The following is a 22,044-nucleotide window of genomic DNA, read 5'->3' on the forward strand; positions in this document are numbered from 1 at the left end:
AAATCAATGACAGAAAAAGGGAAAAAATTGAGTATCATCTGACACCAGAGTGGTTCCCTCACCACTGTCTATATTGCCGTGATACTCTGCTGTATTATCTAGCCATGAAAAATAGCACGCATCTACATAATACATGCTGAGCAATATGAAAGACACAATCCTCCCACCCGCTTCCAGAGAACTTGAGCTGTTTATTTGCTCAGGCTTAAGGGACCAAAATGCTTTTTTGAAGTGAATTGGCGCAATAGTGTTCACGCACATACACAGGCGAATGTGACGTAAATCTACATAAGTTTACACTCACCAGGAGAAAATAAAACACAAGCCACACATCCCAGTTTGGGAGAAATCCTGCCACGGGCAGAACTGATGTGTCAGTATAACTCAGACCTATTCAACACTCATCCTCCACCATCCTCTCTCATCCACTTTTTCTTTCTTTCACTCTGTCAGCCTCTGTCATCTCAAACTGCCTCTCTAATCTACTCATCTCTTTTCTCTTTCCTTCCCAACTCAAAAATCTTTCTTTAGCTACATTATCTATCCCTGTCTCCTCTCCCTCCCTTCTGAATTCCCCCACATGCACACATTTCCTCTTCATCATTCTTTTTCCTATTTGCTCTCTTTCTTCATCTCCATGCCTCATATTATTTCTCAGTGCTCTCTTCAGCCCCCCCTCTTGTCCTCTGGCACATGTTGTGATGAAGCAGAATTCACAGCTAATAGCCACTTTATTAATTTTGTAGTGGGACAGAAAGACAGGACAGTCATTAAAAGAGTGGGTAAATGTCAGGCAGAGACATGAAGAGAGAAAGAAAGGAGAGATGAGTGCGACAGGGGAAAAGACAGAGAGAGATTTGTCAGGATACAAGCAAGATTATAAAATAAAATGTTCTACAAGTAAAACGTTTTCTCTTTACATTCTGCTGTTTTTTGTTCTGTGTATTTTTCCAGATCACAGTTATTTTGCAGCAGAGCAGAAATTTGCGTTTTCAACTAATTGAAAGAGTTGAAGAAGTAGAGGTAGGCACGCACACACACTGCACAACACAAAGAAAACTTTACTTTTTGAATATGTCAACCTGTCACCAGGTAAAACAAAGGCAGAATTATCCTGCTGAGACAGGATTTAGTTACATCTTTCAAAAAAAAAGAGAGTAAAAGATTTACTTCAACAGTAAATCGCATTTCTTGATTCTTGGCAATGTGCTGCACAAGCCAATAGAATTGTTGCAAGATTCTGATTTTCACCTTGATGCAAATAAGTAAACTTCGGTGAACCTCAAGACTTAAACATCTTCCTCTGTTGGTGAGTTTGAGTCAGCGCTTTTACTTTCCGTCACGAATCTGAAAAGTATTTTTAGTGTAAATTTTAATTTACTGAGGGCTTAGCTGGATGACTAGGGGCTGCACAGGTAATTGTATGTTCAAAATTCTGATTGGTCACCGCTGGCTGCGGTTGTTAGTATGATTATAAATTAATGTAGAGTCTTTAGCACAAGTAGGACAGATTGAACATGACGCTATAATAAAGAGCTAAATGTTTATTACCTTCTAAAAGCCGGTGTAAAATTTGAGTTTAAAACCTTTTGTGGCTTCTTTCTTTGCTGTATGCCCCACTTATGCCCCTCTTAAAACAATTTTGTGCATGTATGCTGCTGTTACACTGTAGGCTCATAGATTAATTAAACTCATCGATAATAAAACTTCACTCTTTTTTACATCCTTCACACAACCTTCACAAGCAGCATCTGTGCTTCTTTCAAGATGTTTCAAGAGTTCTTTGTCTTTAGGTTGTGGACCCCTGGCACAGCTGTGTGTTATAGTTAGATGTGTTTGTTTATTTTCTTTTTTAGGACACTTGTCCCTCTGGCCATTTTGTGTCTTTCTGTCCTGCTTTGTCTGTTTTCATTGTGTTTCTGTTTGTCTCCCTGTAGTGTTTCTGAGAAATTGTTGCTATCTGATGTATCTGGTTCTGTCTCTGTCCCTGCTTCTGGAAAATGATAAGATGACCAGTGTGTCTTTTATGAAAAACAGATAAATGTACAGCTATTTTTAACCACTCAAAGCCACAAATTCCTGCTGTGGGCTGCATGCAGATATCAGATTTTTAATATATAATTTTTTTTTGAAGTTCCACTGACTTGTGTTTGCTGTCATGACCCTGTTAGAGTCTCTGTGGTGTTTTCTGCCTGTTGTACAGCTTGACCCCCTCACACTGACACAACCCTTAGGAGACAAATGCAGGCCTGCATACAAGACATAACCAAGCACATAATACAGTTATATACAAACATGCATACGCTTCACTCTTGGCTCACTGTCGTATACATAGAGACACTAATGAAATATCAGACATCAGGAAAACAAGAAGGGAGCAGTTCACTTACACTTCATCTGCCTCACCACAGGCTTATTGGGGTCTAGCCAGTGCTGAAAGAGACAGTAGGAGCAGGGAGGAAGTAGAAAGACAAAATTAAAGATACTGACATCAATAAAAAATATGTTGCAGTTTCAACAGTCTAACTCATTTCGATTAATAATTGAATGACACACTACTTGAACTTGAGGTAATACCTCAAAAAATTAAATGCATTTGAATGCATCATTTGATAGGTTAAACTATTCTGAACATGGTAAATGAACTTGAAATATCTCCCCATATACACTCTAAATTCAAACTCTAATATTAGTTAAGACCAATAATGTCAGCAAGAAACTCCTGAAAAGTTGTGCAATGAAGGAAGTGTTATTGAGAGCAATGCTCCACTATAACAGATTAGAGGCTCCTCACTGGTGCTAATGAAGGAGAAGTGGTCTGTTATTTTACATACATTTTGATCCCTCAAACTGTTACTCTAAACGCACAATTACAGATACCGCAACTTATTTGACTTCCCCTTCACATATTTGTACAATTTACCCAAATCACCAAATCTATGACTTCATGAAGTTGGTATAAGAAATGTGACATAGCAATTTTTATTTATTACTTTGGAACTTTTATTCTATTGTAAAATTTATGCCTTTTAGGCTGGTGTTACAAAACCTCTTGACAATATTCACTTTTGTAATTTTATTCTCCATTTGTTTTACACGCAGCTAGAGTAGAGGATGGCCGAGCTTCTGTTCAGATAAACAGAAGTCTCATCTGTGTGTGGGCTGTTTGAAATATGGAGACTGACTCTGTTGTTATTTGTCACCTGAAAGTGTAATGTACTCCAGTGACTGCCTCCTGACTAATGAGCAATTTTCCCACTTTGACCCTGCTGACTCAGTGGACGCATTTCCTGATTGTAGGTGTGATAATAATTTTTTAACATTTTTGTTCTACTGCTGTGATTGCGTATGTGCAATCACACAAAAATATTTTGGTCGGATAGATTTAATTTGAAAATAAAACATCATCTATTCATTAGATTTCCGTTAATTAGGCCAGAAGACGTAGAAAATCACAGGAAGCAAATGTAAATAGACAGTGTTTTGATATTTCATTTTACTGAAAAATGCACAAATATATTACATTTCTATTTCTGTATTTTTAGCAGAGTGGAGCCCTGCATTGTGATATGTTTTGTATTTCAGGATTCTTGCCAATACACAGCCCTAATTTGTGCGTGTGTGTGTGTGTGTGTGTGTGTGTGTGTAAGTTAGTGGAAAAAAGTTACCCTCTGTTTCTCAGGGTCCACATATCGAATACCAAAGTAGTCTTTCTCAAGTAAGTTGTAGTGGTTACACACATGATCCAATAGGAACTGGCCTTTGGTGTCTTTCTGTAAAGACAAAAACCACAACACACATCAATCCAGGACGATGTTCTGTAATCTGTCAGCAGCCTGTACATTAATCAAAGCAATTCTTTCATCCACACTGATAAATCCCATAAAATTCCCAGCGGTATCTGATACTCCTGCATCACTGCACTATAATCACAGTGAACAACCCTCTCTTGGGTAATATTTCAGTGAGGTACATGCAGTTTTATCAGGGTGAAACATGCTATTGAAAAATTAATCAGCAGCTTCTGTTGATTATATATTTTCTGTGGTCATATCCAGCCAACTAGCTTTCCAGTAAATGTTGCTCCTAAATACTGTGAATACAGAGAAAGATCAATATCAACTTTACATTCATTACATGCTCCCCTGGTTGATAAATACTCTTTAAATTCACACATGCAGACAAGGATTCACATATACACTGTAATTGTGTATGTTAGCTTAGTACACAAAAACACCACATCTACATAGGCCAAGGTTATATAATATATGCATTTACATATAAAACCAGTCATTGAATGTTTAAATACCTGTGGCTACTTAGTTAATTTTAAGGTCTGTGTTTCTATCGCATCTCTGAAGAAATATACTTTCCCTGAAGCTTTCAATATTTAACTGATTTTTCATAATAAAAGCATCACAGATCCGTTTAGGCTTCATGATCACGTGTTTCTCTCTGTGTGTGTGTGTGTGTGTGTGTGTGTGTTTGTGTGTGTGTGTTTGTGTGTGTTTGTGTCTGTGTCCTATACTTGCTCTATAACCTGCTGATGGGGGTGGATTCTGTGCTCAATAAAGCACGACTGATTGATTCAGTAGAAAATCTTCCATTTGGTCCATTCGGTGACTTATGCACTATATTTAAACTTATACATCAGCATATGCACATGTAAACACACTCATGCATTTAAAAACACACACAGTCACAACTGTCCTTCAGGCTATTTCAGTTAGACCACATGTAAACCTTTGCATCATCACTAATCTCAGTGCACCTTAAGATCAGGAAATGTCTCTGTGGCAATTTATCACTTCTTTGATGTATTCAACTGCTGTACCCTGGCTGGTTTGTCCAGGATCCACTTTAAACTGCTGGAGGCAACTGCTGTGATTGTTTTATTGACTGTGAACCCTTCACACACTTGTGTTTTCCGCTGACTGTGTCTCACATGACTGAGAATGGCGGAGGTGTACCCAGAATCCCTGCTGGCTTCCATTTTGTCCAGTGGCTGTCCCAGTAATCAATAATGGTTGGTATGTTTTACTCTTTCTTAACAGACAATCTAAGGCTATTAGTTTTACTCATTCACTCCGTTTGCTAATTCAGTGTGCAGATATTTGCAGCTGACTTTAAACTTGAAAGGTTGCACTCCTACCTGTCCAGTATGTTCAGACCCATGCTCATCTTCAATAAAGTCCAGCATTTACAGTAAACAAGCACATAGTGCAGTTAAAACAAAAACTCACAACCCGTTTGAGTGCAGAAATGTTACTAATGTTTGATTCAAACTGGTGAAAGAAAATAGAGTCTCCCACCAGCAACTCAAAGACTTCCTGCTTTACTGTCTTTTGCCTGTCTTCATGAGCCTATATGTTTAATGAAGGTGCTTTATGCCAATGGTATCTAAACGCAATAATAAACTCTCATTTTTAACCAACTATTTCCCCTTTTGTATTACAAATACAGATAACAATAGAGTCACAAAACATAAAAAACATTTATTTTAAGTTCAGAAAAAGTCTATCACTACTGCACTTTGATGCAGATTCTGAAACCAGTATCGTTGATTGACTGTTTCTCAGTTGCCCGCTCATCATTTTACAATATTTTACACTAACATGTAAAATATTCCTGCCCATACTGTACTGTATGTTGTGTTGGGTAAACACTACCGTCTGTCTCAAAGGCCACTATTTAAATACTTTTCTTGGTGAGTCATGCTTCATTTCTCACTAAACAATCTGTTCTGTGAGGTAATTGCAGTGTACTGTTGGGGCTGATACCAGCAAAGGAGCTGGATATTTTCTGTAAATGTCACAGGAACAAAACAAAAATAGCAGAAGTCATCAGTGGTCAGGTGGTCAGGTCAGAAGTTGACAGGTCACCAGTTTATTTCAGGGCCAACACAAAGAGACATACACTAACAAACAACCATTCACACTCAGATTCACACCGACAGGCAATTTAGAGTCACCAATTAACCTAACATGGATGTCTTTGTACAGGGCGAGTAAACCAGAGTACACGGTGAAAACCCATGCACACACGGGGAGAACATTCAAACTCCACACAGAGAAGGAGTTCATATATATGCACATAGGAATTTTTATTTGGCCACCATTCCTACACTAGTTATTCACTCAATTTTACTGTAGCCTCAGACTAAACTCAGTCACACTTTGGGGGTGGGCTTGTTTGCTGTCTTATTGGAAGTGTAAATGAAGGGGTGAGTGGTCTGGATTCAAGAAGAAAGTGTGTGAGCTTTATTGAGATTCACTGACTAAGCAAATTGACTTCAGAGGCTGCTTTCCCACTCAAAAACTCTAATGGATGACAATTGTACATATTTCTCCTCTTTGAGACTACTGTCTGTCCTGCACCCATGTGCCCAGTGAACACAGGGACAATAAAGGAACTTTAACTCCTGATAAAAAAGCAAACATGCTAACTGAACAATGATGAAGTGCCACTGTTTAAAGGCCTTGTAACAAAGCTAATGAGCAATGTAATCACTAACTTTTCCTGTTGAATAATCAGTAAAGTACTGTAAGTACTTTCTTAGTGAGTAATGACCATTTGATTACATTTACAAGCAACTTGTGCAACACTGAGTTTAAAAATATGAGCAGCACAGTGTGTGGATGTCCCCTGTGACCTTAGTTACATCACCACGGCAACAATCAGTTGTCAGTGATCACTGGGACTGAGTGTCCCTATTGGATGGTTCAGGTTTACCGTTATATCACTGTGACACAAATAAGCTGTAAATAAAGTGTGCATCCCTGTGGTTGTAGCTGCGATTGTGTCTCTACAGCTAAGCGCTTTTACAATTCTTTAGGATTTTTCGGCTGATCCATGACAACGTTACTAAGCCGTTCAATCTAAAGTGCAAACAAACAGAGACAGAGGGAGTGGAAAAACAGTCTAAAAGCAGCCCTGCTGCGAGCTGTTTCTAGCCAGATCATCAAACACCTTTCCTCCATCTGGTTCTCAGGGCAGATGCTCGTAGGGAGAAAAAGGCAGACTGACACCATGACAGAAGGAGGAGAGCAGACCAGATAGAGAACCAAACAAGCCAAGAGTCTAAAAGAGAGAGTGGCCAAAAACACAGCTAAAAAAAGATGAAATAAGAAAGAGATTCGGAGACTGACTAAGACAACCGAGACAGAGAAGGAGAGACAGAGTGAGGAGGAGAGATATAAAGAGTCTATGTCATGTCCAACAAGGGCTGAATACATATTTTATATATCCAAAGGCGGGGCATTAAAAATTAACCCGGTCATCCTGTCTCTACATGATCTCACCTAATGACGGCAAAGTGCTCTTCTCTCTGCCTCGCTTGAACACACAGAAACAGACACACACTTTAAATAGAGCTTCAGTGTACAGTGCATTCAGTTTAGCAAAAGCAAAGTGCACTTTGATGCGTGTGTGTTCATGTGTGTCTTTTTGCATCAGTAAAGCAGCCTCTTCAGAGTCCAGACCAAGCAAACTAAATTGAGAAAAAAAATAAAAATAAAAATCAATTTCTATATCTACTGCAAATTCACAAAGAGCTCTTAAAGTTCTTTAAATCAAGTTTTGTCTATAGTGCACACTGCCAGAATACTTTATCTTTAAGCTCCAGTTTTCAAAAAATTTTAGCTAAAATGTTCCAAAATGTAAGTGAAGAGGTGAGTCTCCAGTAAGTCAGACTCATTGAACCATGAAGATCAACCTTCTAACCATTAAGAGAAAATGGTATGGCTGGTATTTATTGGTCCCCGTGGCTTCCTGTGTGGAGTTTGCATGTTCTCCCCATACTTGCGTGGATATTCCGTGTCATGGATGGAATAGTAGCTTTTAAGGACCCAAGTACAGAGATGTCAAGAGGAGGTTTTAATATTAACTGGGTTTATTGGAGGGGACTGGGGGGTGAACACAACTGAAAATAACTCTATAAGGAGGACAGGAAAACACATGCAATAAACAAACACACTAAACCAGAACATTAAATACTGGAGAGAGGGAAGACAACCTAAATTGTAACAGTGCTGGGGAAGCAAGGAAACTGGGAAAACAAACAAGCAAACTAAGGGTAATAAGTAACCAAACCGCAGATCCAAATGATAGAAACAGAGTCCAAATAAAGGGGACAGGCACAACACAGAAACAGGAGCCAAAACATGGAAAAGATCCAGAGGCTTGATGTGCAGAAGCATGCAAAAAACAACAAAGACGAACTAGCAGAGAACAGAGGGAAAAGCCGGGTTAAGTAGACAGGGGCACAGGTGAAAATAATCAGGGCGGATGACAGGTAGTAGAGAGAACTGAAAAACAGAATATAGGCTGATGGGCTACAAAATAAAAGCTTGGAACAGGAAGTGAAGCTGGGGAAAACAGGGACAAACTGAAGACAGGGAACAGGATCGTGACACTCTGAATACTGAGGTTTCCTCCCACAGTCAAAAGACATTTATATGAGGTTATTTGGTGACTGTAAATTGTCCGTAGATGTAAATGTGAGTGTGAATAGCTGTCTGTCTGTGTATGTCACTCTGTGTTGGCTCTGGGACTGGTGACCTGTCTAGGATGTACCCAGCCTCTCGACCTTTAATAGCTGGGATAGGCTCCAGTCCCACCGTGACGCAGGATAAGCAGTTACAGGTAATGGATGGATGGATGGTATTTATTGTATTTCATAAGATTAATGAGACACTAGACACACATAAGACACTACCTGCTGGACAAACAGTGGAGTGGACTGATTTCGAGTCTTCGAGCCTACTGTAATTTCATTCCAAAGAGTTTCATGTTGTAGCTTTAACCCCGCTTTGTGGCATCAAAAAGTTTAGGGCTATTATATTTGAGTCACGTAGCTAAGAATGCTAACTCACACCAGTTGTGCCTGTTGCTAAGTGTTTGTGTGTTTCTGTTAAGTGAGGTGTATACGCATTTAAAAGCCTTGCTGGCAGGTGGCATAACTTAAAGCATTGGGAATCGCCCCCCCTTCCTTTCCTGTAATTGGACAAGGCGTGGGTGGGAGTCTGTGTCTGACCGTTTGTGGAACTTTCTGAAACCGACAGATAATTGGTCAGCAGTTTTCATTTGTAATGTAGTTACTGTATTTGCCACCAACACTATCTTCGTGTCTTCCTAGAGAGACCTGAACGATAACGCTCAATATCCCATTATGCTGAGTGCATGTAATGATGCTTTCCCTCAAATTCATATTGCATTATGTTTAAACCCATTTCTTGTAATTCCTTCTCCAAAATGATGAAATACAAATGTATTATTGTGTATGATAATATACAATTATGCAAAATAGTAATAATGGAAAATATGGAACAAACAGAGCAATAAATGAAAATAAGAGTTTTTTTTCAGGTCACACAATCAGAGTTTTTGCTTTAAATCTTTGGTATTTATTTACAAAAATAGATGACAAATGCTAGAATTAAGTGTGTTTCTAAATTAGACTAACTGATGTAACAACTCACATACAGTATATTGTCTAATAATAACACATCTTTAGCTGCAGCCTAAAGCAGCGAGATCATTTGGGTCGACAGTAAGGTAGAGCGGTTGTCCACGGTTGGGTGGTTCAATCCCCGGCTCCTCGGATCACATGTCGAAGTGTCCTTGAGCAAGACACTGAACCCTAACTTAGCTGCTCCAAGTGAGCGTTGGCCAGGGCTTGGTGTATGAGTGTGTGTGATTGTGAGTGCGAATCGGTGTATAAGAAGTGGTGTAAAGCACTTTAAGTGCCAATGGGTGGAAAAGCACTATATAAGTGCAGAACATTTACCATTTTTTCTGATCATGACTGTGATTACCGAACCCAGCATTAGGACCCCGGGTGCCCTGGCCCAGTTAAAGACGAGCTTGTTGTTTAATTAATATGCATGCCAACTCAGTTATGACTGGTTCTTATCAACTTAAATTCAATTCATTTTATGACATTAGGCATATCTAATTGACTGAAACACCATGAGGAGGAGATGAAGCATTAAAATCCAGAGATCCCCTGTGAATAAATTATCACACACTCCTATCTGCACACACAGGGAAGGATCGAAGTAAAGGAGATAGAGAATAAGAGTTAGACTAAAGGCAATGATGAGCCCTCTTTGCCTCCACACAAACCAATTTAGAAGTTGCTGCCATTAAAGCAAAGACTACACTAATTCAAGGCTTTTCTCAGTTGTAACTGCTCCTAGTCTCTAGAGAAATAGAGATTAAAGATGCTAGTGGACCAATTTGCCAATTTACAGAATTTTCCAATTACAATCTGTACGTGTGTAATAAGACATTTGTGCGTGTGTGACAACAGTGTCCTCCTATTTTTAACAGCGCTGATATTTCTAAAGCCAGTTTGTATTTAATCAAACCCCAGAGCCAATGAATGGATCGATCTGGAGGCTTGACCAGGATACAGCAGAGACGAATCAATGTGCAGGACGTTGGGTACGGGAGAAGCAATGCAGAGGTTTAAAGAGGAGGATAAGACTTGAATTTAAACCTTATTTCCATGTACGGTCTATTTATAGCACTGTAAAATCTAAGTTTAGTCTAATTTATTTATCACACTTAGAGTAAATATTACACTTTTGTTTGGTGTGTCATTGTTTAGCGGTGGGTCAGCTGGACTCATCAGTGAGGAGACCTGCGATGATAATTCCTTCACAACACAGTCAGTTACAGAGGTGGCATGCAAATACAAATCATTCTCTGAAGCTGTGTTGACCACAGGTTTGGAGGAGAGAAGCAGAGGATGACACACTTCCAGTCTAGTAGCTGAATTATAGAATCCAGAGAGAAACATTTAGAAAAAAAACGTTTGACCTCAGCTCCACCCTCCGGCTCTGTAACTGCCTCAGTCCTCCCACCACTGAGAAAACTGAGAGAATCACTATGATGAGACAAGGCAGGGTGTCACATATCAGAATGAAACCCACACGGCTCCAGTGAGGTTTTGATGACAGAAGCTGCATTACAGCTCATGTTCAGTTTAACCTCCTCAGTAATGGACGCCTGCTTGAAGCTACAGACTTGCTTGTGTTTTCGTCTGATAACATGGTAATTTTAAGTAGCCCATTAGTGAACCTGGGATAGTTTGCGCCTGCTGAAAATCAGCATGTTAGCATGCTCACTTTAGCATTTAAAAAAGTGCAACCTCATAGAGCTGCTAGCACAGCTGTTTTTATATTCCCATGCTTTTTCTAATCAACATTATGCATCATTTTTATCTGTGAAGCACAGCGTTACCGTTACTGTGAAGCTATTTTGTTTTAAATAATGCAAATCAAGATGGCAGCATTCGTTTAAGAAACACTAATCTAATGTAATACGTATGTTTTAAATCCTTCTAATAAATATATTTCTACTAGTAATCTTACTATTTAAATTATTTATATATATCAAACTTATAATCCTTCTCATCCCTGTGAGCGGCACTCATCATTCCGACTGTGACCAAATGAACATGCATGATATAAAACATGTCATGTACTTCTACACACTGAGTGCATGGATAGGCACACAGCATAATGAGCTTGGAGGTAGCCCATAAATTATCATTAGGAGTAGAAGCACTTGCCGTTACAATGGAAGATCACTCTCCCTCCGTGTGCAGCTGGACATAAACACACAGGATGGCAGACGAGAGAAAGTGTGATGATGACAGCATAGCTGTCACTACAACACTGCTGTTACGAGTGTGTGCACATGGTGGACACATTGGGCTTATCTTTGCACCGCAGAATGTTCAAAATTTGGTGGCAATCAAACAATTTGAGGGACAGTGTGTGTGAAAATGGGATGGTCATTCTGAAGATCTCATTTAATGTCAAAGCTTTGTTTGCTTACAAATTACTCTCTCTCCTTCTCTTGTTCTCCTAAGGTTTAACAGCATAATGCAATAAGCAATGGTGTGTAAATACACTACAACTGAATAGTCAGGACATTGATTGTTGCAAGAACATTCTGTACTGCAGATGAGGTCTGAAGTGCAGAAATTATGTTTAATCTATAGTACGTCATAAAATAAATCAATTAAATGTAATTATGTCAAAGTCATTGCTTCTTCCTACTGTTATGAACAGACTTCATTGGAATTAGCAAACAGGTAGAAAAATAACCCAGCAAGTTGATCACAAATTCTTCCTACCAGATTGTGGACAGTGTCTCCGTATGTTCCAGGTTTTATCTTGTCTTTATAGCACCAAAAACTGATATTGCTGTATGTTCATTCTCTATTATTGCATTGTTTCTTCTTTAACTTGTTTAATATAGTTTTGTTTATACAGAAAAACTATCAACAAATGTTTTACACATTTCAAAACTTTGGTAGAAATGTATGTCTTGATGTTGCCTTTGTGTTTACACCACACTCGTTTCTTCTGAAAACAAGTGGAAACAGTTACAAAATCAAACCCTTCTGATGATGTTTGCTGATGTTGAACTGAGAAAAAAGACAACAACTTTCTTGCTCCACAAAGATTTTAACAACCATAATAGCCAACCGCTGTACAATATATAAAAAAGAAATGAGACCTGATTAAAACATTAAAACAAACCACTACAGCCACCTTGCAGTCAAAAAATTCCTTACATATAACCCTTTTTTGCTGTTCATTTTTTGATCAATCACTTATTTATTGAAGATTTTTTTCTGTGAACATTAGAATAATTTTCTCATTTCACCCTCCTTCTCTTGTACCTTATCTTCGTTTTTCAGAATCTGACTGCTCTGCCAAACTCATTTCAAATCTGTTTCATGTTTTAATCTATTTAATCTGTTTTTCCACAGCCTCTTCACCTCCTTTTCTCTCCTACACCCTGTTGACTTTCCTCACAGCTCATGCAGTCTGACCAACCATGTCGTACTATATCATTAGCCATCTTTTTCTTTCCCTGTCCCCCACATCCTTTGATGTTTCCCTTCCCTCTATCCCACCATCTCATCTCTCTTTGCCTCCTCTTAGTTCAGAGTCAGTCAAGTCTGAAAAAAAATAATTTCTCTTTAGTGATCTTTAGAGGAGCATCAAAGAGGTGCCAGCAAGCAGGACGAAAATAGAAATCTTATGCTATTTATAACTGGCTCCAAAGAATGTCTTCCAGCTTAAACAATAGCACTGCTTCAGCATGCTCACACACATGCACACAGTCACACTCCAGAAAGATGCTGGTGACCAGCACAACCTCTGCTATACACATACACCTACCTGACCGAGTAAAAAGCAGACGCGGTGAAAAACAATGCAGGAATGCTTATGTATCTTTAAATAGACTGTATTAATGCTGTATTGTTAGGGTCACCTGCACAAGAATAGAAAGATAATTTATATCTTTAATTGAAGAACTTTGGATCAGTGGCAACTTTTACATCTTTTATTAAGCCATGTTTACCACCACTCTACACACACTATGTGCACACATATACACACAGTCAGAGTGTAGCACATTGCTGACAGCTGACTGATGTCGGCCTCATGAAGAACAGTGATCTCCCTTAATTATACATGATGTGTCACGGAGAAGGAGGACGGGAGAAAGAGAGAGATAGAGAAGAAGGAACGAGGTAGAGGATATAGATGAGATATGTAAAAATAGAAAGTGAGAAAAGATGGACAGAGGAGTAAATATGTAAATGTGATACCAAAAGTGGGTCAGAGAATAAGCGGGTTGTAAAAATAAATTGGTAGGAAACAAGAAAATAAAAGAGGAGAAGTACAGATGGAAGGATGAGAAGAAGAAGAGTTGATAATAAAGGAACAAAGAGCTGAAAGCAGAGGAGGTCACTGTGTATTGATCGTGACATGTTGCTCCTGCAGCAGGTCTGACTAAACATTACCTCTGAACATGAGACCAGGAGGCTTGACATGTTCACCCCCCAGGCTATAAACACACATATAGAATACGAACACACAGGGACACAATGCAGGGTGCTGTTATCCTATTTATTAATTTTTTACAATTTTATTTTGAATATCATTTTATGTTTATGTTTAGTGCCAAACATTGGGCCCCAAGAAGGCTTGGCTAATGCAACTTTGACCTGACACCTCAGAAGAACGTTGAAGAAATAATGTCACTGCAGACTCATATTAGGCAAACTAATTTGAGTTGTGGCACATGTCCTCACATGCATTATTTGAAAAGAACAACCCTGCTTTTATGATAGGGCTCACTATTGCTATCCTTGTCATCTGATCGTGACATATGGAGCAAAATGGGTGAGAAGCAGAGCAGACAAAATTAGAAAGACAGTGACAATGCAGAGGAAATAACTCAGATAAAGTAAGAGTTGCAAGTCTCTGTACGGTGGAAAGAAGAGAACTGCTGTTGTCGAGCAGCAGAAGTGTAGTAAGAGGAGCACAGGATGTCATGAAATATGTAGGAAGGAGCAGCTCAGCACCGGAACACAAAGCCATTAAAAAAAGCCCTGGAAAATGCACTTAGCTAGAAATATTAATGTCCACTTCCTTATTGTGCATAGACACACAGCTACAAGCACATACACACCTTCATATCCATAATCTTGGACTCTGGCATTCACACATCTCCAGAAAAGTGAAAAGTCACAGGCATGTACACAGAGTTTAACACACTTTTGTGCTCCCAAAGACACAAGCACCCACGTGCACATGCTTGGGACGACTATAATACAAAGAAACATGCGACATGTCCCTCTCATTTCTTTTCACTCAATGCACCTGATGGTGTTCGATAAATGATTGATTAGGAACATGTAGAAGGCAACCAAGACAGTTAGTTATACATAAAGTGGATGTTTTTTCAGTCTTTAAAGGTCAGACATTGGGGCAGAGGCAGCAGACTTCTTCTGAGAGCTGCACAGGATGAGGCAATGGAGCTGCTCCTCTCTCAACTCTGTTCAACTAATTTCCCTGTCAACAAGCTGGTACTGCCTGGGAGGATTTGGTGCAATGCTGAAGGTGTAACAGAATCGAATTTAATAGAATAGAAAAATCCAGCACCTTTTTTTGTAGGTGCAATTTACTATTTTATGCACCATTCTTTAATGAACATGTGAGTGCTTTATTATTCTGAGTCATAATTTGGCAGATTCACAGGATTTTACTTTTACATACAGTATCTGGCAACAGCTGCAGCTCAGGACCAGAGGGACCCAAGACTCACACAGGACCTAATTTGTTTGTAAAAAACAAAAGAAGCTAATATTTCCCTTTGTTCGGGGATCCAAAATGACTTCAACATTAGATCTCAAATGAGTCACTAGTAAAAGCCCACTATAATTTTCTGGATTCATTATTAATATTTAATTCTTTTTATGTCAGTTTTCCAGTTGGCTGGACTTCAGTTTTATGATGGTGGGTGTGTGCATCAGTTCTTTGTTAGCCTATGTTAACCCCTCCACTGCAAATCCAAGTTTGCAGTTAGTGGAAAGTTAGCAACACAAAATATGCCATAGGCTGTAACTCACTGATCTCACTGATTCAAGGTCTTAACCTGCTTAATGTGTAAAGTTAGCAGATAACAGTTTACGATTTTGTAAAGTCATTGGTCATTTTCATTCACCTGCTTTTATAGCCTACATCGTGTTTTTCATCATAACATTTTAATACAGCAGTTAGTGGACAAGCAAACGTAAAAAGGCTTTCTCGTAGTTTCATTAGGGAACCCAAGCTTAGAAAATAAAGACAAATGCACACAAGAGTGAAGCTTCTATCAGTTGAGTGCTCTGCAGTAGTGACTCTCTTGGTTGGGTGCATGTGAAAGAACACAAGTATAAGCACGAGTCAAACTCCCTTGGTCTACTAAGTTGTCATTGGCAGGATGCAGTCTCTAGCCACTTAACCCAACCCTAACCTGATGGAAATCGTCTTCACCTTAAAACTAAGTCTTTGAAGATGTAAGAAGGGTTTGATGTGTCTTCAAAATGATGAGGACATTTCAAATCTACAATCATTCACACAAACAACACAGAACCTGAGATCACTATGTGGAATCAATAACCCAAAAGCAAACCTCTCTGTCCTCCTCCCCACTTAGCTCCATCATTTCCTTCCCCATGAATCAAAGTACTTCCTAACTTCTCTCCGTGTGGGTCACATCTTGCTTGCACCCAACACATACATGGCTTATTACTGGCAGTGCTTCCCCATCTCCTCACTGAATATCTTGTACAGGCAGTATGGGAAAAGCATGCAGCCTCTCCAGTAAATCACAGCAGCTTGTGGAATACATTTGAATAGTCTTTGTTGTGGAGAAATCACGATATAGTAAACGTCGCGGGGTTATTACTGCATTAAATCCAGAATTACTTTAATTCACCCTTAAGGAAATATATCTGCTGCATCCCCGTAATGTTTGCAATAATCGCAAAGCACAATGCATGTGGCCGACGAGGCTGTCGTCTACCTGGATGCTGCAGGAGATCTCGGAGTCATCCAGTAGCCGGATCGTGCAGATGATCTCCTGATCTAAGGAGCGGATGCTGGGGCTGCGAAACCGGAGCATTTTCATCGTTATGTCGGTTCTGTTTCAGCTCCTCATGTCAGTGGATCCACAGACCAGACCGGACGCACACGTACGTTGCACGAATGACTCACGCATATACAGGGGTACATATGTGCCTTTCAGTCGGGTCTTCTCCCCCTCTGTGACGCCCTTGGAAATGAATGAGTGGATGAAAAGATGGATGGATGTATAAGAGAATGGATGGATGCAACAGAGCGGGAGGGAGGAGATCGTTTGCACCCGTCTCCTGCCGGCCCACTGATGGATCTGCAGAAGGAAAGATGGGTTTTTCTTCTCTCTCTCTTTCTCTCTCTCTCTCTCTCTCTCTCCCCCCTTCTCTCTCTCTCTCTGTCTTTCTGATTGACTCACCTCCACCTTTTTTCTCTATTTCCAAATTTCAGGATGAACCTTTTTTATGCAAATATGTCACTTGATGAAATATAATCTGACAATAACTTAAATAATTAAATCTTGTTTTCACTGATTTTATAGGTTCAATGATGGTTAAAATGAGATATGAGTTTATACAGCAATATTGTACATGCTATTAATGAAATAATTGTACAATGAGATGGACAACAGCTGCGGTTAAAACTCAACTGACAGACGGTTTTATTTTCATCAGGGACAGATAATTTACTGTAGCTGCAACGCAGTCAGAACTTGTCACCAAATACGACGCTGTCGCTTTAAATGCGAAGGTTGATGACGATATTTGTGCGTCATCACGTACATCAGCAACACAACCTGCGGCCATGGTACGAGTCGCAGAGGTAGGACTTTTCTTTCAAGGGATTTTGTCATCTGTATTAAACATTAGCCTCAGCAGACAGTTTACAACGACATATTCATTTTTATTGACCGAGTGTAGTTTAGGTGAAGCCTCAGTATTTACGTCCAATTAGCAGCATAAAAGACTGATACTTGTCATAAGTAATAAATATTGACAACTTTTTAAAACAATCGTAAACGATATTTTTAGTGGCAGGTGGCACAGGGGACTTCTCATTCATTAACGAAGCGTAAGATTCCAGTACGGAAGCCCTTAAGGTTCATTACAATGGTGGTGAAGTTTACTGAAATACACATTGGTGGCTTGAAAACACATAATTCATTTGTTGTTTCTGAACTGTAGTCGAAATCTGAATCTCCAAAGTAACTACAATAGTATCAAATAAATAAAGAATTTAAAAGACATATTTCCCTATGAACGTGAGTGCAACAGATGTGCTGTGTACAGTAGCTACTGACGTAAATGCACAGCCTCACTCTAAGCTTAGCTTATAAAATATTGTGTTTTTATGATTATTAAACCACACATTTTAATGCAGTATCCAATAATAGATCAGATAATACTGATCTTTAGGTCTTTATACGGTCACAGAACCAATTATTCTGTATTGAGGAGCCTATATTATATTTAAAGTATGCTACAATCAACATGAGTTAAATTTTTAGTGCAGGATATTTAATCATAATAGAGGATTAATGGCATTAAAAAGGATATAAACACCTCCCGTACCTTGGTTACGTCACATGAACATTGATATTTTTTTAACACATTTCTGTGATTGACATGCTCAATTTGTTGCAGACAAGTTTACACAGACAGATAAAAACAGCTTTTTCTTTCACCGGATTTTTTCTTTAAGTGTCTGAAGATCAACAGACAAGATGATTTACATCATAATGGGAGTCTCAGGCTGTGGAAAGTATGTATCCTGTCTGTGTATAGGTAACTGTGACAGTATGGCCTATGCATAAATACAGGTATCAGATTCATGTTGTTGTAACTTGAAAATATATTTCTCTGTAATAATAATGTCTATTCTGTCTTTTCTTGCAGAAGCACCTTAGGAGCTGTTCTTTCAGAAAAGGTAATTGTATTTATCCCTAGTTATTCTTCTTTGGGCATAAAGAATAACCACACACTCGGCTGTTGTTTGTTTCCATTGATCAGCTGGGCTGGCCACTGTATGAAGGGGATGATTACCACCCACAGGAAAACATAGAGAAAATGGCTCGTGGTGAAGCGCTCACGGATCAGGTGAGTATGTTTGTGTCCCTGGGGGTGTCTTGTTAGCCATTTATAGTGTGCTGCATTAAATAATTTCTTCAAACTTGCAGCCACAGAAAACTCAACAAGTAGCTGGAGGAAGCTTCAGTAGAGCAGACAGTGAAAGCATCAGGGGAGAGGAAATTGAACTTTTCCTAACAGCCCACAGTCATCACATTCAGTTGAGCCATTTATATTGTTTGTTCAATATTTATGTTTTCCCTGTCCATGCTGACTTTCAAAATAAAGGCAGACTTCCAAACAATTGACTGGCTGTCTGCCAAAGCTGAGTATACCAGCTTACAGGCAGAGCAACCCCAGTCAACATTTGGCAGCCGTTTGCTGGTAGCGGTGTTTGGTGGCTGATGATAACCTCCCACTCAGAAATCTGCTTTGAATGCTGGGGAGAGCTACTCTGGGACCGGCTCTGTCCAGTGCCTTGGCATATTTAAAAAAATACTCAACAGTTGGCAGTTTGAGAATGCATGATGAAGTGAAGCAGCAATGCATATTCAGGATTACTGTCAGGCTGTAGCAAAAATATGTGGTTCAGGTCTGTATGGGAATTGGCAGGTTGAAGTTGGCATAAGCAAACAGAGAGTGCAAGTTCTCAGAAGCCTGGATATGAGTGAATTCAGCTCTTTGTGTTAGAGGCGCTGCAGGGTAAAAAATCTGACACCGCTTCAGTTGTAACCAAATTAGGACAGATTTTATTTGTGATTACAATGTAATCAAAGGTGTTTGCATTGCCATGTCTGTCTGCCTGATCTCTCCTTGATTGCTTTTTAAAAGACTGTTTGAGTCCATTAAACAGAAAAAATTGGCACCTTGGCATAATCAGATTAACTATCAACACTATTTTAGTTTTATAAATATTACATATATTTTACATTTTTCAGATGTGTTTTCTTATCTGATTGGATTATTTTTAGCAACAACAAATCAGCATAGGTGTAAGATCAGCCTTTAGTCTGACTTAATCATTGCCAGCTCAGCTCACCCTCACAATCTGTCCTGTGCTGACCTAAAACTAGAAGTGTGTGGGATTGGTTTTACACACCCTTTGCAATAACAGGAAAAATCAGAAATTGTGTTTCTGCTGTTGACCCTAAATATGCCTTCTCTTGCTTTTGTCGAAGCCAAAATGCTCACAGCTGTGAACTCCTAAAACCAAGTTACCAAGTTTGATTCTTCACTTTACTCACATAACTTTCGAAAAAGACCATGAGTTTTAATATGTTTCAGGCACTAATAAAACAATCAAAAACATTTCTCTTTATATATATATTTTAGGCATTTTAAATGGTAAATGGTCTGCTTGTATAGCACTTTTATCCAAAAAACTTTACAATGTTGCTTCTAATTCAAATTCTAATGTAATTTTATTCACACACTTACAAGAGGGCACCAAGGGCAACCTTGGTGCTGGTCCCAAGCCCGGATAAAAATGGGAAGGTTACGGCAGGAAGAGCAGTTCACAGTCAGCTACCAGGGCACCCCTGAACACACTTAAAATGGTTAAGTGTCCCCAGGGTAGATGGTAAATTAAAAAGAAAAGTTAAGATGCCAGTTGGGAAATTACATTATTCAAGCTGCAGTTTAACTTGCCACCACTGTAATCATCATTTCCCTTTTTTTTTAAACCAAATATGATGCTAAGATCTTACCCATGTTTTTACCAAAAAAAAAAAAAAACCAAATGTTATTTTTGTTTTTGATTGTCTCTACAGGACAGATTGCCTTGGCTTCTCAAACTACATGAAATTATTCAGAGGTAGGAGTAAACTGCTCTTACATTTACGCACATAAACAGATTATTACACACAGACTCATGGAAAACATTTTTTTGGTGATAAAAATAGAGAAGCTGACGAGTTTAGAAAGTGAGACAGCTGAAGAGCAAGGCAGTGAGGTAAGGATGTGCTGGCGTGAAATTTTCAAAAAAAGATCAAAAATATCAGACTTGGTTTTGAAAATTGAGATGAAAACCAGAGAGCAAGGAAAGAGAGTTGGGAGAGTAAAAACAGATTAAGTGAGTGAGGGTGTAGAGAAGTGGTTAGTGAGAAGTGTCCCATCTCTCTCTAAAACATCAAAGATTTTTTTCTTTAACTCTAAAACACTCTGACACACATATTTTTCCCAATCTACTCATCCTTGTATTTCTACTTTCTCTTTACCTGCTTCTTTTTATGTTGTTTATGACCAGAGTTCACTGTAAGTTTGTTTTTCCTGCTGTGTTTTTATTGTTATCCACACAACATGTCAGGATTCTGATCCTGCCCTCACTACCTGCAAATGTTTTTATCTTCTCATCCCAGAGAAAGGAGTTCAGGCTCTGATGCTCTTGTGGTGTGCTCCGCCCTGAAGCGCCTGTACAGACAAATCCTGCTCAATGGCTCCAAAGCCCTTGCTGCCTCTTCCAGTCAAGATCAAGAAATCCAGCCTTCCACCTCTACTGGTGTCTTTTTTCTTTTCCTTCATGGCGACTATGATCTCATTTACCAGAGGATGGTGGCCCGGAGGGGACATTACATGAAAGCAGACTTGCTGCGTTCCCAGTTTGATGCTTTAGAGCCTCCATTGGATGATGAGAATGTGTTGTCACTAGACATCAGTAGGAGCATCACTGATATGGCCATGGTGGTTGAAAAGCACATTAACAGACTCAAGACAACACCAGCAGTATTTTAACAACATCAGCAGAATGAAGTAGAGACCATCATCATCATCATCATATTTACTGCAAAGTCAGAGATGAATCCTGCCAACCTCAGTGGTGCCCTGACATTTTCTTTAGTCCCACAATTAGGGTGACATCTGTGAAGTATCTATTGGTGTGATTGCCTTGAAGTTTTGCTACAGATATTCAAGGTCCCTGTAGGCATAATTTTATTCATAATTTATGAAACACCACTGTGCCTAAGAAGAGCTTCTAGAGCTGCTAGCACGACTGTGATCATTGTTAAGATCCAGTTTTTATGTTGCATCCACATCTAGTTCCTTTACTTAGTAAAGTTGAGAAGGAAATCACTGTTTCAGTGCAGTAGTGGGAGTTTTGTTTTGATTTTCTCATTAGCTCTTTGGTAGAAAATGAAGCACAGAATCTGTGTCATCCTGTGACTCCTTTCTGTCATTCCAATGAATGCTGCAGTGTTTGACATTACCATTAAACCAATTGTTGTTTTTATTGTTGTTTGTTTGTTTTTGGGAATAGGATATGAATCTCTAATATGTAAGAAAGAATAAGGCTTTATGTTCACATGGCCAGTTTAAGAAAATGTAAATATTATGTCAATGTATTTAGAAGGAGAATTATGATGGTTAATGTTGACACTGCGACAATTCAATGTCTCCATTAGTTTTGTGTCTATTATAATTGTCTCAGTCGGTTCAACTGCACAGACAACAGATGTAGTTTGTTACCTGCCTATAAGAGACATGCAAATTGCAATTGCAGTGGCACCAATTAATAAAATACTAATAAAAACTTTTTTTTTTCTTCCTCA

General features: G+C 39.0%; 2 protein-coding genes across 7 annotated transcripts in view; one reads left to right on the forward strand and one right to left on the reverse strand.

The window, feature by feature from the left end:
• The window catches only part of frmd3 (FERM domain containing 3), a 47,469-nt gene extending 30,740 nt beyond the window's left edge, over positions 1-16,729 (reverse strand). The window contains exons 1-4 of one of the 3 annotated variants that reach the window (XM_067520264.1): positions 16,384-16,729; positions 3,669-3,773; positions 2,391-2,433; positions 2,145-2,249 (exon numbers count right to left, since the gene is read on the reverse strand). In XM_067520264.1, the coding sequence (XP_067376365.1) occupies positions 2,145-2,249; positions 2,391-2,433; positions 3,669-3,773; positions 16,384-16,488 (358 nt within the window). In that variant the 5' untranslated portion in view covers positions 16,489-16,729. Of the gene's footprint in view, positions 1-2,144; positions 2,250-2,390; positions 2,434-3,668; positions 3,774-16,383 lie in introns of those variants that run through there. The other 2 variants (XM_067520265.1, XM_067520266.1) reach the window with 2 other exon arrangements.
• On the forward strand, positions 16,729-22,044 carry LOC137135742 (probable gluconokinase). 4 transcript variants are annotated; one of them, XM_067520271.1, is made up of 6 exons: positions 16,729-17,255; positions 18,135-18,217; positions 18,329-18,359; positions 18,443-18,529; positions 20,269-20,312; positions 20,857-22,044. In XM_067520271.1, the coding sequence occupies exons 1-6, from the start codon at positions 17,238-17,240 to the stop codon at positions 21,227-21,229; spliced, it is 636 nt and encodes a 211-aa protein (XP_067376372.1). In that variant the 5' UTR covers positions 16,729-17,237; the 3' UTR covers positions 21,230-22,044. The 4 variants fall into 4 exon arrangements, with proteins under 4 accessions (XP_067376372.1, XP_067376373.1, XP_067376375.1 ...); XM_067520272.1 differs by having other exon boundaries at positions 18,135-18,194; XM_067520274.1 differs by lacking the exon at positions 18,443-18,529.

Source organism: Channa argus, chromosome 11 (assembly GCF_033026475.1).
Source record: "Channa argus isolate prfri chromosome 11, Channa argus male v1.0, whole genome shotgun sequence".
NCBI lineage: Eukaryota > Metazoa > Chordata > Actinopteri > Anabantiformes > Channidae > Channa > Channa argus.

Bases quoted from the DNA above. Each gene is read 5' to 3' on its own strand.
- LOC137135742 (XM_067520271.1), top strand. The intron at 18,530-20,268 runs GTGAGTATGTTT...TTGTCTCTACAG, and splicing joins GTGAAGCGCTCACGGATCAG to GACAGATTGCCTTGGCTTCT. The intron at 20,313-20,856 runs GTAGGAGTAAAC...TTCTCATCCCAG, and splicing joins CTACATGAAATTATTCAGAG to AGAAAGGAGTTCAGGCTCTG.